Source organism: Mugil cephalus, chromosome 12 (genome assembly GCF_022458985.1).
Source record: "Mugil cephalus isolate CIBA_MC_2020 chromosome 12, CIBA_Mcephalus_1.1, whole genome shotgun sequence".
NCBI lineage: Eukaryota > Metazoa > Chordata > Actinopteri > Mugiliformes > Mugilidae > Mugil > Mugil cephalus.
The window spans coordinates 21,594,464-21,612,024 of NC_061781.1; the positions used below are offsets into that span (position 1 = coordinate 21,594,464).

At 39.0% G+C, this 17,561-nt stretch overlaps 1 protein-coding gene across 1 annotated transcript; it reads left to right on the forward strand.

Moving 5' to 3' along the window:
* Positions 1-12,648: 12,648 nt before the first annotated feature.
* Positions 12,649-16,793, forward strand: hpxa (hemopexin a). Its single transcript, XM_047600150.1, has 10 exons — positions 12,649-12,796; positions 13,144-13,295; positions 13,395-13,463; positions 13,553-13,710; positions 13,954-14,107; positions 14,258-14,470; positions 14,571-14,666; positions 15,058-15,188; positions 15,286-15,433; positions 16,251-16,793. Exons 1-10 carry the CDS (start codon positions 12,675-12,677, stop codon positions 16,478-16,480), a joined length of 1,473 nt encoding a protein of 490 aa, XP_047456106.1. The 5' UTR covers positions 12,649-12,674; the 3' UTR covers positions 16,481-16,793.
* The last annotated feature ends 768 nt before the right edge of the window (positions 16,794-17,561 follow it).

A 17,561-nucleotide genomic window follows, 5' to 3' on the forward strand; every position in this document is an offset into this window, starting at 1 on the left:
GTCCAGCCTCCGTGAGATCTTATTGGGCTGTGTGTGGCCCCTGAACTAAAACGAGTCAGAATCAATAAGCTTAATCTTCCCTCTGCTATGGCCCTTGTGTGGAAATGCAAATCCTGATCCTGAGATGCAAGTTCCTGGAATCTTTCTTTAAAAAAAAAAAAAAAAGAAAGAAAAAAGGAAAAGAAAAAGACACCTTCGCATTTTTTAAAAACCGCAGCCATTTCCAACAAACGCCTTTCAGGGATAACAGTAATTATCCAGTACTTTTACAAGCTGTCGCAAAAACCCTCCATATATATATTTTTTTTTTTACCTAGCTGTATAATTAGCTTTGAGCGACTTTTCATGATGTGTTGCCCAATCTACGCATGCACCAATCAAAAATTCTATGCATTTTTAATCCCTGTAATACCGAGTATATTTAATTAACCCAGAGTGCACTATTCATAACATGTCAGTCATGTGACACACGACATACTATACTACAGTTTTAATTGAGGCTTTGTGACAGAAGCCTGTACACACCCACCCACACAAGCTTTTCAGATGTAAGTTAATTTAATGCAGTGCAAAAAAAGAAGAAGAAGAAAGAGAAAGTCAAACCTTCAAAGAATCCAGAGAAAGAATGTCAAAGGTTTCTGCGACTACGTTAGCATGGTGACGAGACTGCACACCGCCGCTCCGTCCAATTAAGGGACTTAACAAGCAACAAGCAGCAGCACAGATAAGTCTCCGATAGATTAAAGCCGTCACTAAATAATATTTATACAGAAAACTCAGCTGTGACGTGACGGCGTAATTCAAAAACCTAAGGCACCTGATGTTCTTGTACGCTAGTGCATTCCTTTCAGCCTTAATGAGTCCTCAGACTGCCCACCTATAGACTGACACATGCATGTTGAGTACATTCTCTGTTGTTTGGCAAGAAGCAAACACTGGGAATTGACTGGAAAATTAAGAGATGCGATGTCTTACTGGGACACTGATGACAGTAATGGGAAGAGCTGGCACCGAGCTGCGAAGATGTCGACATTCTTGTCATTACTTGCGGTACTTACGAAGCTCTCTGAACCTGGCGTGAAGCCTGTGAAGACGCTGGTGCAGGAACCAAAGCCGAGCTATTACTGACATATTGTCGGTGCAGAAGTCGGATCAAGTGAGGTCGCTTAGTTTGGATCAGCCACAACATTATAACCGGACAGGAGATGTAAATAACATCACTTGTGGCAATTCAGTGTTCTGCTGGAAAACATTTGGACCTGGTATCCATTCGTGTGGATGTTACTTAAGACATGTAACACCCACCTAGATAAAACCAGGCGCCCCCACCCCACAGCAGTGACACCCCTTGATGGTAGCGGCCAACCCCAGCAGGATGCAGCCTGACACAGACACACAAAAATGCTTTATGAACAACTCAAAACAACATGAAGAACAGCACAAGGTGTTGACCTGGCCTCCAAATTCACTAGATCCCAAACTGATCAAGTATCTGTGGGATGATCCACCATAGAGGCCCCTCCCCTCAATCCATAGGACCCAAAGGCCCCCCCACTAACAACCTCCTGTTAACAGACACCACAGGACACCCTCAGAAGGTCCATGTCCATTCTCTGATGAGTCACAACTGTTTTTCGAGGCACAAGGGAGACCTACACAATATTAGGAAGGTGGTCATAATGTTATGGCTGATGTTACTATTTTTTAAATACAGTTTAAAAAAATAATAAGTAAAAATTATTTTTAAACGTATTTTGTCACCCTGCTTTTTTCATTGGGACAAAACCAACGGTCTTAATCCTCTTTTCATGTCTGTGCAGTAAACATTAAACCAGGATGTGATTAGCCTAGCTTAGCATAAATGTAAACAAGAGGCGCTAGCTTGGGTCCGTCTTAAAGTTTGACCTTTGGCCCCTAAAGCTCCCATCTAAACATTTCGTTAAATCTATTTAAAACTGTCTGTCTGTAGTGTTATTAGGTGAATCTATTTTTGTTTCACTCTAGATTGTTCTTTTACATGATCTTTAGTTAGTAGTAGTAGTAGTAGTTTAGCCTAATGCTAAAGAGATATTTGTAGCCTATGATGTCACGTTTGCAGGTCTCTATGCTGTCAGTGGCTCTGGTTAAAAACACAGCTTATTTAGACTCATCTCTTTCATGTCAGTGCTGTAAACACAGCTACAAATCCTGGCTGCCATTAGCCTAGCTTAGCATAAATGTGAGCAAGAGGCGCTAGCTTTGGGTCAGTGTAAAAGTCTCACATATAAACATTTCTTTAAATGAATTTATATGTATATTTTTGGAACTCATTTTTTACTTGACACATAAAAACAACCCCAACAAACACAAAAGGAGAAACATAACACAATCATGATCAAAATCTTAAGACCAGGTACAGAATTGCAAGAATTTCTTTTTTTGCTCTGTTGTATCTTAAGTAGAGCTTCAAAATCCAATAAGAAGAAATGGGAGCAAGAGACCAAACATTTTGAGCAGGCAATCTTTTGAAAACAACAATTTAACTGAAATAGGCTGTTCATTCATCTGCTGATCAAAACTTTTTAAGACCACAGCTCAAAAAAGAAACAATTTCTTCATGTCATTTAAAAGCGTTTTCTGTTTTTGTTATCGACGAAATCTTTGTAAATACCAGTAAGTGTCCTTATACATGTCAAACATATTTCCCCTTGACCTGCACTCAATATTAGGAGGTAATTACAGTTCTGAACAACATCTTTTAACAAACAAGTCTGTTTTCAGCTGAGGTCTCGCTGTGATTTTCTCCATGACAAACACATTTTTATCCGGTCTCTCCGTTGCGTCATGCTGGGAGGCTGTGACTTTAACCAGGAAGCTGTTATCGTAACCAGAAGCAGGATTCTCAGTAAACGTTTTGAATCTTTATCCATCATGCTGTCAGGAATTGTACTCGGACCGAATAAAATTTAAAATTTAAAAACAAACTAAGATGAATTTAGACCACAGGTGTCACACATACAGGCTGCTGGCCTAAAGCGGACCCTCCGCCCGGAGGGGGTCTAATCTAAACTTGCAAATTACATAGAAGAAAATAACTGCTATTCCTAATTCATCCACTGTTTTATTCGGAGAAGTGAACAGAATGCAATTCTGAGACTAAACAGCCCAAAATTAACGTTATATTTTCAAAGGAGAGTTTATTAAATGTTAACATTCTCCTAATTTACTTGTTCTTTTGCACCAAGAAAAATCTGGAGTTGTCGTTATTATTAATTATTATTATTATTCTGTTGTGTTACTGGTCCAACCCACTTGAGATCAAATTTTGCTGAATGTGGCTATTCCCCCCAAACTAAAATGAGTTTAGACAATTTCTTGGCAAACATGTCACATGGGAAGCAATGATAGAACAAAAGTAGCTCAAGGTTAAAGAGCGTGTTTGGATCCTGTATTTAGATGTTTTTATTATTATTATTATTAGTATTATTATTTTGCAGGTCTGGTTAAAAACATCAACAGTAAACCTGGTATATATATGTTATTCTCTAACTATTAAACTATCCTTTTCAACAGCATCCCTGGTATTTAACACGTAGCCAATCAGCTGCTTCACCATCGGTCACTTCAGGCTCCGTCGGAATCTACAGGTGATCCGCTGCAGCCTCTCGTCTCGTCTCGTCTCGTCTGCTCCAACAGCAACAATCTGATTTATTTCCTCCCATAAGACACTAATCCCGGTATTAATAATGCGTGACTCATTCAGACGCAGCAGGTTTCCTCGTCGACGCCATTGTAAACACAAACACAAACCCGCTGCCCAAATACGCGTCTCCGACAAAAAAAAAAAAAAACATCCGAAAACATTCCCTCACACAAACGGCCACGTTTGGCTTTTTTTAAATCTCACAGATCTCACCTGACTGAAACGTCTCTCGTCTCCCTCTTGAACAGCTCCCAGCATTTCAGCAGATTTTTTTTATTTATTTTTTTATCACGCGTTCTGTCCTCTCTCCCACGATTCCTCCTACCATCACATTAAAGACGAGCTGGATGGTTATTTCCATCTCAAGGACTGTTTCCTCCAATTCCTGCTCTATTTTCCTTCCTCAAAAAAAAAAAAAAAAAAAAAAAAAAGGATGTGTGATTGGAGGAGGAATGAAAAAAAGGATATGTGTGCGTTAAAGGCACATTTAGACTAAACAACTGGTTTGTTTAGTTAAAATGGATAAATTAAGTCAATTCATTAACCAAAAATGCAACAGATGTTAAAACGTAAACGGGGGAAAGTCCTTATAAATTAAAGAAGGAGTGACTTAAAGCCAAACACATCAACTTTATCAAGTCACTTTTTTATTATTAAGAAGAACTTTGTCAATTAATAAGTCAACATAAGTGTCATCTGACTATATTCTGATGCACAATTGTGGATTTTTACGCTAAGAAATCCTTTTTTAAACCTTTTAATCTTCTCCTTTTGTCTAAAAAAAGGTTAATGAATTGTTTTTAGCATCCAAAATTGTGATTTAGTGTCATATAAGTTGGAGTTTTACGTCATTTGTTATTACAAAGCCTTGAACTGAATGTATAAAATATAAAATATTAATTTATGAAAACAATATTAGAGACTTATACGTCATTTAGATTTCCGTCAAAATGAAATTTCAGTGCAGTGGCTCAGAGCACAGCAGGAATACTAAACAGAAAAAGTATGTAGCCTACAGACATAAGAATATAAATTTAAAAACTTTGTATGAATAACATAAATATAGGATACAGTATCTACATTGCACAGTACTAATATATTACTCATATACTTCAAATTGACTTATGAAGTAAAAAAAAAGTAAGGTATTGGTTAAATTATGTTATATTAAGTCAAAATACTCTAATTTAAATTATGTAATTTAGTTTAATAAATATATAAGAGTCTTCTTTAACTTTAGAAATAGGCCTCCATGGATGGGGCTTCACACAACACGCTTTCTTTAACAAACTGCCTGAACCTATAGTTGTTTTGTAAACAGATGATGAGGTATGATTCACTTTTGCAAACAACATATATAAAATCACTGATAAAAAAGTAGAAACAATCTTGTTGTGGAGTGAGTGATGAATTATTCTTCCAGATTTTACTGAATTTCCCCAGAAAGGTGACGTCATCGCTGATTTGGAGCGACGACTGAGAGACGTGTTCGGTCCTCGTGTGTCCTCTAAACTGTCCCACGATCACCACTGAACTCACAGTGAAACGAGAAATGACCTTCTGACCCCGCTGGCCGATTCTCCACATTTTAACATACACTTATAGACTAATAAATACCAAAACCAACCCTCCTCTCTGGAATAATGACGTTTAAGATGAGTACGTTTTCTTTAAAATATTAGAAATATGTGAATATAAACTCAGACAACACATTTCTGTGAAGATACACAGGCAGGAGACACAACAAAGAAGTATTCAGGAAAATTCATAACACTTTTTGTTTTCTATTCTGTCAGTGTTAATAGAAAAAAAATACAAAAGACCAGAAAGTCATTTACAACATTATATAAAAGAGTTTTTCTTTATTCAGCAGTAAAATCTAAAATGTTAGGAAAAAGTACAGCTGTTATTTTCTGACCTGAACATAGCTGGTTCACTTCAGAGATGAAAAATAAACAATGTCCCTCAGTTTTTTTAAATTATTTTTTTAATCAATAGTAGTATTTGACATGAGGTCAATCACAGAGCTGCAGAGACCTCTACTGGCTGTTTGTGGTAATGACACATTCTGTCAAAAAAAACTGAAGGTAAAGATGAATCAGTACATTTTATTTTTTAAACTGCACATAAGAAAAAAACTTGATTGATTACAACACTTTATTTAAATATTGTTACAATCATAAAAATGATCCTGTGTTATATAACTGAAAACATCCCTGCTGAAACCAATGTCACCCAGAGTTGAGTTTGCTGAGCTATTTATTATTTATGACCGTAAATATATGGTGATGCATGATATCCAAACCTATCATCAGAAAGATCATGACAAATAACGCTATAAAATTGCTTAGAATTGCATGAAAATAAAATGATTCAAACTTTAAAACCAAAATGTGAAATTGTTCTCAAATTTATTTGATGAAGAGGCAGAGCAGTTTGAACCTGAAAACAAATGTAATAATAAACTAAATCGATCAGCAGAGGGCGATGTTACAGAGGGAACTGATCCCTTTAACTCTCAATTAGCTGCGATGTAATTCAAACCTTTTGATTTGCACCATTATACAGAGACAATAATGTATAATAATAATAATAATAATAACATACATAAAGTGCCAGAGAGGTACAAGAAAAAAAAAAACTTATTCAAGGTACCTCCTCCACCGAAAAAATAACATAATAAAAAATTATAACAAACAATAACAAATAAATGTTTTTGCTAAATGAAGATATGAATTCCAAAGTAATGATCACTTTTTAAAGACTCAACAGATGTACAAACACTAAATAAAAAAGTCCAACTACACAGAAGTCGTTTCGAAAAGACTCTGGAGTTTTAGCCGAGGACCTGCTCGTTGAATATATAATAATGTCCTGTTGTTCATGCAAAATACATGAAATCCATCCAGATCTCATATAATCTCGATTGTAGCTGTGGTCCACTGCAAAATTAACAAATATGAACAAAATAGTGCAGATTTTGCAAGTTGTGTGGCACTAGTTGAGAATCACTGATCTAGAGCATTAGAACATTATCAAATTAGGCCACTACTTCTCCATGGTACCTAATAAAACAGTTTCCACACAGAGGTGGACCTTGTAGACCACATCAGACCAGGATATGACCTGAGAATGTTTCCTTGATCTCTGATTGGCTGAATGAAAACCACATGCTTCTAAACCTCACTGAGACGCACAGGGACACAATTTCACAAGCGCTGAAGTTACCAAATATGGTTCCTTGGCCCATAAAGTGTTAAAATCCATCCATTTCAAATTGTGTAACATTATTTATTCTATGTTGAAATAGTTTCTACCAAACAATGAGGCGTCCCGTGGAGCAAACAACCTGCTGTTGGGTCGCTGATGAAATCCGTAGATTGTTCGTGCTGTTTGTGATGAATGTGTTGGCGTGTGCTTGTAAAGCTCACATCATGGGTGACCTGGCTCACGTCTGGGGACAAAAAAACAACTCTTGTAAAGTAAATCATTAAATTTGAAGCCAGGTTTCAGAAGCAGTAACAGTTAGGAATCACCAGGACGCTCATGTAAATTGCTAATGTCTTCTGAAGTGATGGAAATTGTGTAAAAGGTTGGAGAACTTGTGTAACAGCTGCAGCACAAATACAGCGCAAAACCCAACAATGAACAAACAAAGTGAAGGGGAAAATAAAATCAAGGAATGGCGTTGACGACTTTAAACACAAACTCATCAAACGTAATCATCCTCTTACACCTCTGCACTTCAAAAACACGAACCCGTGGGCCTCTCTGCGTCGCCCACACAGGAAAAGATAACTCTCGTACGTCGATTCTTTTGTTTGTTCGCGAATGTCAACAGCGACGAAGGCCGACGATCAGAGTTTAGCCGGGTTCAGGCTGAGAACTGGCGCACCACAAATAAACCGTAGACGAGCTACGCAAATAGACCGTGTGTGGTATTGACTCTAATTATACCATGGGGGATATTTACAAGGTCATGTATAGCTACTTTAAATCGTGCTTTAAATTAGTGCTTTTTTATGATTTTACAATTTCATAGTTGGTAATTTGTTCTCTCTGTGTTGATTTTTTTAAAGTAATTTGCAACATTTTCTGTGTTTTGCAGGAAAAAAAATGCAGAAATTAACTTTTCACATAATCTAAGCTGCACACACACAGCTGAATGTTAATTAAATCAACTGAAGTGTATAGAAATATACAGAAGCCCTAAGCGGCCATGTGCTCACATATTATTCCTGTTTTTCCGTTTTCTCCAGATCTCGAGTTAATTATCTCGTTATCTAATTTAGACATTTTCAGCTACCTTGAAAGCAAAACAGTGCTCAGTATAGGAAACACACTGGACCTAGATACTGGTGGTGGTGATTGGAAGAAAAGAATTTGGAGATCTGGACGGGATGAGGAGCGGACAGACGAGTTTAACCCCAGATCTGGAGGTGAAGAAGAGCGATTTCTGACCAAAATGACAGCAGCAGAGTAGAACATATTTAAGGTTTGGCAGCAAAGACATGATTGGCTGATGAAAGAGTGAGGAGAAAAAAAAATCAGATATCAGATGGTCAGGCGGTGTAATCCCCACCTGTGCATAACACCATTATCATATTCAGTCTATAGCCCGAGTTGCTGCTTGTTAGCCTGCAGGTTAGCATGCATAGCTTGATGTTACTTCCCCACGTAGGCAGCAACGTAACGGCAACAATCACTAACAACACCAGGGCAAATGAATAAATACAACACATGAAATATTATAGTCTCAGTCTGACCTTTAGAAAATTCAGTTTAAGACTCAAACCAGATGTAGTGCTGCAAGTTGTTTGACGTCACAGTGAAAAGTCTCTTGTTTTCCAGAGAGAACGAGATAATTAAGCTCGTTTTCAGAGGAAATTAAAATAACATGAACCCATGGCCACTTAGGGCTTCCTGAGAGAACGCTATCTCAGGAATTCATTTTTATTCGTAACCACAGGAGGACCATATCACCAATCATAAACTGACATGGTGCAAGACTTGATTATTAACACACAGAAATACTATAATCAGATAATAGAAAAGACTCTCTGACCTTAACAGAGTTTGAGTTGAATTTCTTTTTCAAAATTCAAGGAGTTTATTGTCACCCGAAGTTTGTTTCCCTGTAAAATAAAAATTTTGCCATCCACCCAAAAGTCGAACAATATAAAATATTAGAATATAAAAAAGATACACATAATACAAAATATATAATAACTAGTGCAAATGAGAGTGTAAATATACTCAATATGTGGTGAAATATTCAATAGATTTTCCCTACAGTTGTGTGCGGGTTGTTTTAATGTCCTCAGTGATGTGCAGATGTGTGGAAAGAAATCACGCGACTGTATTTGGGATTTTTGTCTCCAATTGTGCTCCTGCGATTACGACGGTTGGTTGGAAAAAAAAAATGGAACAAAACTTAGAGTTTATAGACGGTATTAGAAACGGGGATTTTCTCAGTTCATTTTAAATCTGTTTGCTCCTCACTACTACTACTTGCTTTTATCCTCGTTAAAAAATGAACTGTCATTTGAAATCATCTCCAGATTTACATCTGTTTACAAAGAACTGTGTGGGAGTTCTGTTCTGTTTTGATACAAAGGGCCAAAGTTTAAATGTAACTCATGACGTCAAACTCTCAGCTCTCTCAGTCCTGCTGCTGAAGCTGCATCTCCCTCAGATTGAGGTCAGGGGTTTCGACTCGGTGCGTCGAGGACATGTCACTTGTTTATCCTCAAGTGCTCCTCCGTTGCTGACCTGCTGAATTATGAAACTTTGTTATGAAACCCTTCTTTCCTATGATTGTGAGGTCACTGAACATTGCTGTGTACTTCTGCATTCATCTCGTTGCTTCAGTCACAGTGAAATCAATAAATACCAGAATACCAGTTTGAGCAGTAGCTGGACAGACCCACGTCTGACAGATAAGGTGCTGTTATTGTGTCATCCTTTCTCTCAAGTTGTATTTTTGTTACTCAAGTCCATCGCACTTTATCCCAGAAGCCATATTTATATTTACATTTTTCTGTTTTTTTTATTTTTTGTGTGTGTGTCTGGGGCTTCAGACTTTTTTAAAATCATTTTTTTAATATGCAAAATATATTCTGACTCTTACATTTGTCATTTTCTAGTTGGTTTTCTTTTTTACTTTTCTGCAAACAACCTTTGGCTTTTGGCAAAATGTCGACCGTCGGTGTCCATCTAATCCCTTTTTTGTGAGTGTCACTATTTTTCTAAAACAACACAGCATTAACACAGTTTTGGCAGTGTGTGTGACTTGAATTAGACTTAATTGTCCCCATGGGGAAATTCTTTTTTTGCAGCGCCATCTCCATTCTGCAAAGTCCTCCACAGTACAACACAGAACAAGACACACGGTAAAACACATGAGAGACACACATTTGAAAACAGACAAAACAGTATTAACAATTCAAAATGTTCTGTTCACTTCTTTTCATAGCTTTTTCCTGGTTGCGATGCTTCCAAATGTGTATTTTCATATAAAAGCTCTTGTCCAATCACATTTCAGCCATAATTTGTTGCTAGGGTCAAGGAAATCTGCCCGGAGGCCTTCAGAATCAGTTCTGCAGGCCCTGCAGCGTAAAATAAGTGTAGATCAGACTGTTGCTTTAACAAATCAGATTTTGAGTTGAGGACACCAGGTGCACGGTGACATCAGCGTATTCACAGCCTCTGATTGGACAGTCAGGGAGCAGCTAGCCAGAGCTAGCAAACTGCATCGGTTGAGAGTGAGTGGACGAGCAAAAATGTTGATTTAATAGCCAGTTTTTTGTCACTGCAAAAAGGAGAAGAAATGGATTTGGTTGGATTTGAGGCAGCATCGTAACAGCAACAATCACTAACAACTCTATGTGAAGTTGGCCTTTAGTGGATGTGTGATGTCCTGTTCTATTGCATCGCAACTGCAAGGGCTACATTACAAGTTCGGGTATTTTATTACTGAAATGAAGCTTTTCCAAGTGGAACTATTTATTCATTATTTTATAGGTTAAATAATGGCAAAGATTTCCTGATCCTGCAGGAAGACATCATCTGCCTAAACACACAATTACCAACTATTATTATTAACATTAGAGCAAATGCAGAACATTTGAGCCATGTGTTTTCAAATAAAATCATTGATTTTTTTTCTGATAACTGGTTCCTGTTTCATCCAACGTACGCCAGACAATGCATGTACCTTTGCTACCTTTGTGGTACGTGCACAACGTGACAGACTTGGAGCATTGTACACCTCAGTCAAGGTTAAGCTCCCCGGACGCCACCCATGATGTGTGTACAGACCTTTAAGCAGACCGTTGCTCAATGGTGACAGACTTTGTTTGTGTTCTTTCTACCTCCACACTGCCATGAGTAAACCACTGGCAAACACTTTAGACTGAAACAAACATTTTCTGCACGTGTAAAAGGACGTCCTAGCTCTATATGTAATGTTTATTACTCGTACTCACAAATACCATCCCAACACGGAAAAGTATGATGGATCCCAGACAAAGATTTCACTTTCTAATGCAAGACGACTCGTGTTTTAACTAAATTTGAATGAGAAGAGAAGGAAAGAACAGTCAAAAAGGAAAAGCGACTGCTGGAGATGGACAGGCGAGGAGCGGGGAATGCATGACATTAGGGAGGGGACTCGGCGACGGGTGGGAGGAGAAAGGGAAATGAATTGGTGGATGCAGAGATGGAGAGAAATCCAAGAGCGATGATGGTGCAGGCCAAAATACACAATTTTAAGATTAAGATAACTTGTCAGGATTATTTAAGATCCAGAAGACCTTGATAAATGTTATAGGATTGATTTTTTTGGTGGGGGAAACTCAATCTTAAAAAATCGATAATGCGAAGAATTTTCCAAAATTTCATAGCAGATAAATGGATGCAGTGACAACTCAGCGAGGCCCGGACTTAATAGACTGAATTTGACTATTCGCAGATTTCTATCTCATTTTTAATTTAAGACAAGTTTACAAGTTTAGTGTAACTGTCTGAATAAATAAAAACAAATAAATTTTAAAAAAATAAATCACCATGCACATTTCCAACAGTAATATTCCTCACTGAAATAAATCAAAGTAAATACTACTCATTACTGAGTCTAATAAAACCTTGTTGACTCTAAAAGTCCACTCGATAAGTATAACATACAAAGAGGCTGATCTGCTATTCTCTGTTAATGTTCACCGTACAAACATTACATAAAACAACTTGTTTCGAGCGTTTTGCATTCGTCAGCAGTTTTTATTTATTTTCGTGGGAGCAAACTGGGTTAGTTACCTCTCAGACTTGGACCAGATCCGGGCTGTAGATCCAGTCCAGGCAAAACATCTGGAATGTTCTAGTTACAGATTATGGTGAAATGGTCCAATAAACTATGCACTGTTAAGTAAGAGGAAATAATTAGTTTTTATTATGCACAAACAATTTAAGCTAAATGCTTGGATTCATGCCATTATTATGTTTATTTTGTTAAGTAATACTTGCAACATCTCAGACGTAATCATAGAGCAGGGCAGAATTTTCTTTGTCACATGTCTTCAGCTAAAACCATCAGCCAATCTGTGTTAGTATGAACGTACATGAAGCGTGTGAATTCCTTTGTATACACAGCAAATTTCTTATTCCACTGATACATTTGATTTTAAATATCTGTTGCTTTTGCATCTTACTAAACAATATACACATGAAGTATGCATAGTTCATTGCATAGGACATAAGATATCCATCTATTGATTAAATGTTCACAGTGAAACATGAGCCTTTTGAATTCTATGAATCTCTGCTACCTACTACCAGTTTCATAGTGGGTGGTCAGAACAGTGACTGGGGAAGAACTGTCTGGGGCAAAGCTCGGCAAATATCGTGGGCGCCTTCAGTGAACCGCCCACACCTCATCCACGGCTCCTCCTTTGGTGCCCGACGTGACTTTGCCCACGTGTCCTGTGCTACGATATAAATGTATGCAGCCGCAGCAGCTGGGTACCTTTTGCCCAGCTCTCCAGTCTCCTGGACCAGAGGACGCCTCACCATGAAGCTGCTCGCACTTTGCCTTTGTTTGGCCCTGGCATGGGCTCAGAAGTGAGTAGTCTGTTATTTCACATTTATTTCAAACTTATTTCTGTTGTATTATCCCTTAAAGTGGACATCATGTAACGTGCATATTTGAAAATTTGTAAAAACACTACAGCGTACGTTAAAAACAGTAATGTAAATAGATTAAATCAGCATGCAATAGTTCACCATGCTACTTTGCATTGGATTTTGCAGCCTTGAAAGTATGGTATCTTGGGTTTAGCTATTACATAGTATTATGCGAGTGGATATGGTTTATAAACATTCAAAAAAGGAGTCATACGCATATTCTATGCAAACGACACGGTGACAGTTTTTCATAATTACCTGAATGACCTAATACTTTTCATCAGACCTGATCATGCCGGTCGTCCGGATCATGCTGGTCGTCCAGATAAAGCCGGTCGACCGGATCACGCAGGTCGTCCGGATCATGCAGGTCGACCGAGTCATGCAGGTCGTCAGGTTCGTGCCAGTCACGACGATCATCCGGGTGAAGCTCCAGGTGAGTTGATGAAAAGCACATGATAACTCATTTACCGTCACACGCCATCACTTAATTCAAGTCTTTTCTAAAACTTCACATAACTGTGATGTTCTTCAGACCGTTGCGAGGGCCTTGAGATGGATGCCGTTGCAGTCAGTGAAGATGGAATCCCGTACTTTTTCAAGGGTAAGACACAAGCTGCTTTGTCAGACGTAGGAGTCATCAAATGCTCTATTTTACATCTCAGGGTAATGGAAAGTTTTCCTATCCGTCAGGTCACTACCTATTCAAGGGCTTCCATGGTAAGGCCGAGCTGGCCAATCTGTCCTTCGCTGAGCTGGATGACCATCACCACCTAGGCCATGTAGATGCCGCTTTCAAAATGCACTACGAGGACAGCCCGACTGAACACGACCGCATATACTTGTTCTTGGTATGGTCCAGCAAACTTTTTCTAGGTTGTTGGTGGTCAGATCAGAGTTTGGGAATAGACTATAGGAGATGGAGAAGACAGTGAGGGGGTGTTGTTGTACAAAGCTGAGATTTAGATGCCGGTAGACCAAGTTTTGAGAGGTCATAAAGTCCTGGTGTTAATCCTTGTGTTGCTTTAGATTCTCTGTATTTTGACTGTGGAAAGCATTTGTTTAATCTGACACTTTGCGAACATTCAATTCAGGACCACAAAGTCTTCAGCTATTACAAACACAAACTGGAAGATGGCTACCCCAAGGATATCTCCGAAGTCTTCCCTGGCATCCCTGACCACCTGGACGCTGCCGTGGTGTGTCCCAATCCTGACTGTGACGAAGACTCTGTCATCTTCTTCAAGGGTTAGTGGGCATTCCACAGTTGTCATGCTTGTTGCTTATAGATCCCTCCCTTTTCAATCAATATGGAAGGGAACACTTTGATACCTGGTTCTCTAACACACTAATACAGTTACAAACTTTATGAATATATATATATATTTTTCCCTGTAGGAGACGAAATCTACCACTACAACATTAAAACCAAGGTTGTAGATGAGAAGGAGTTCAAGTCCATGCCAAACTGCACCTCTGCTTTCCGCTTCATGGAACACTATTACTGCTTCCACGGACACCTGTTCTCCAAGTTTGACCCAAAGACCGGCGACGTGCACGGCAGGTACCCCAAAGAGGCACGGGACTACTTCATGAGATGCGCCAAGTTCAGTAAGTGTCAGCGGTTCAAATCAAACATCCCTAATGACGATGTTTATCTCTAAAGCTTTATTGCTGAGCATTGACATTTTTTTGCTTGTTTCCTGTCCAGGTGATGACAGCAACCACGTGGAGAGAGAACGTTGCAGCCGTGTTCACCTGGACGCCATCTTGAGCGATGGCGCTGGAAACATTTACGCCTTCAGAGGTGAGATATGACAACAGACGACCTTTCATGCTGCACATGTGGTTTCAGCAGAGAAATCATGTTGTTGTTTTTTACATTTCTTTCAGAAACAAATCAGATAATGTATTAATTGAAGCAATGATTTTCCTCCGAGCTTCCAGAGTTTATGCTACGTTAGTTTATGCTAACTGCCTCCAGGATTCTTACCAAAGATGACAATGGTGTTTATTCTTATCATCTATTTTAGGTGCATGTTTGTAAAACAGCCTGAATCCCAAGTGAGATTGTATAAAAATTGTAATTATGCCTAATCTCTGTTTAGGTCGTATGGTTTTCAGATTGAATCTAGGTATTTCTTCATCTTAATCTTACTGATAATTACTCAACCCTAATGGACTTTTTCGTTCTGCAGGCCACCACTTCCTGCGTAAAGATGAGGAAAATGACACACTGACGGCTGACACCATTGAGTCCGCCTTCAAGGAGCTGCACAGCGAGGTGGACGCTGCTTTCTCCCATGAGGGTCATTTTTACATGATCAAGGTAAACCATCGCCGCCTGGGCCATGTAGATTTAACCGGTCCACTAGGCCAAGGCTAAAACACACAACATTTATGTTATGTATTTCTTTTCCCCTCAGGACGACCACGTATATGTTTATAAACTTGGCGAGCCCCACACACACCTGGAGGGCTACCCCAAGCTTGTGAAAGAGGAGCTCGGCCTCGAGGGTCCCATCGACGCTGCATTTACCTGCGGGGACAAACAAGTTGTTCACATCATTAAAGGTATGAACTGATTTGTAGACTTTCCTGTGCAATATATCTTGATATATCTTTTATTTTAACCCACCCAACATCAGTGAAATTGAGAAATATGTTCAATAACAATCTAGTACAGTCTTTTGAATATCTTACATTGTCATTTTGTGCAGTCTTTTGAGGCCCATAGAGAGTTTATCAGATTGTTAACTGATGTCTCAACTATCATTTGAAGTTGTTTCTCTTGGCACAAACCTTCACTTACTCCATGTTAGTGGATGGAACCCGGGCCAAACTAAAACACCAAAATACACGTCAAGTACATTTTTTTTTTTTTTTTTTTTTCCAGGAATGGTTTCAAAGATTTTAAGCAGTTGATATAACGTCAATGCATTTTCAAGTGTCACAAAAAAATCAACACTCGACACTGATCATCAATCATCTAGTGCATCAGCAGTAGATTAGCTAACTATCCACAGTGAGAGAGGAAATTGATGTGCAAATACGTAAGCGTGCCTATAAACCGGTGATTGCATTGTTCTGCAGCCACACACTAGGGGGCGCTACACTTGGTTTGGCTTCACTTTTGAGGAGCTGTTTCAACATTTGTCTTTATTTACGGTCTGCACTGAAGCATGATGCACTCCAATCTATAACAGGCTTAGTTATGTCACGTAAATACCTGAATTTCTAGAAAATCATCAAATTATCACTTACTGACAAATACTTAAACTCTATTTATGAAAGATCAGGTTACCTTTCGAATACATTTTTTTCAAAAGTTTTGTGTGATGCTCAGTGGATTTGGAGCCACTGACCAGTTCTTCTGTCTGTTCTCCTGTAGGTCAGACCATCGTTGACGTGGATCTGAAGGCCAGCCCTCGAGTCCCGGCCAACGAGCGTCAATTCATCAGCTTCCCCAGGATCGATGCCGCCATGTGTGGCCATGGAGGACTTAAACTCTTTGTCGGAAATCACTTCTACCACTTTGATAGCGTCATGACATTTGTTGCTGCCCGAGGTCTGCCTGCGCAGAGCAAAATTTCTCTGGATCTGTTTGGCTGTGATCACTAAAAGGCTGTTAAATCTTAACGGGACTGAACGGATTGCTTAGGATCTCGCGTACGACACAGTGAAACATGGAAAAACAACAGCACCAACAACATCAGGCAGGAGGCGCCACGCGACAAGTGGCGACAGAGGATGCACTGTTTCATGACACTTGTTTCCCTTCTGTGTCTTTACCTCAAAATAGCCTCCTGTGTGTTTTATTTTTGGAAGGGTTGCTATCTTTCATGACTAAAGCTCTGTGGTCCTCTGTGCTTCCAGCACGTTACAAGGCTTTGCATGTTTTTCTTTGAATAAAGAGGAGTGGAAAGAAACAACACACGGTGTCGAGTGTGTGACTAACATTTAATTGTGTTAGCATTAGATCATCATTAACATTATTTATTTAAGTGAATGGAGGCAGAAGACGTTATCTTACACTCATTAAGCGATAGAGGAGCTGGGGAAAATAGTTTGACAAATGCACACTGACAACGATAACACATAAGATAATATAACTGTAGCTTAAATATTCTAACAGAAGCTGCCTGTTAATAAACTCCTAAAAGACTCTAGAGGCTAAGTTAGCAAGAGAACAAAACATGAGAAACAGCAACTCATCACGCAGATCATACGTGTCTTTCATATATCATGAACAGGCACGACTGAAGAGTTGTAGGATTTAGCTATTTTTAATGGTATTTTCAAAACAAGGCTCTCTGCTTTTTCACCAGTAGAGGGCAGACGAGTTCCACTACAGGAGCCAACTACATGGTCACTATACTTGATTTCTTACAAAACAGACCAGCACAAATAAGTCAGTGCAGGTGTGACTTCTTCTTCTTCTTCTTCTTCTTCTTCTTCTTCTTCTTCTTCTTCTTCTTCTTCTTCTTCTGATCCGACTAAAACCAACCACAGGGAGCTTCAGTTCTTCTTCGTGTGAACCCTCGCAGATCCACTGCAGCTGGCAGAATAAAACAAACTGGTTGACAGAAACCTGTTGTTTTCTGTCTGTTTGATGAATCCCGAGCAGTTTGAATATTCTGTGCACGAGTCTGCAAAGTACAGACAGACAGACAGAGAGACAGATGTGCAACCGAGCATCTTA

Coding starts and splice junctions, on each gene's coding strand:
- hpxa (XM_047600150.1), top strand. CDS start 12,675: ATGTATGCAGCCGCAGCAGCTGGGTACCTTTTGCCCAGCTCTCCAGTC. Junction 12,797..13,143: donor GCCCTGGCATGGGCTCAGAA/GTGAGTAGTCTG, acceptor ACTTTTCATCAG/ACCTGATCATGCCGGTCGTC. Junction 14,471..14,570: donor CATGAGATGCGCCAAGTTCA/GTAAGTGTCAGC, acceptor TTTCCTGTCCAG/GTGATGACAGCAACCACGTG.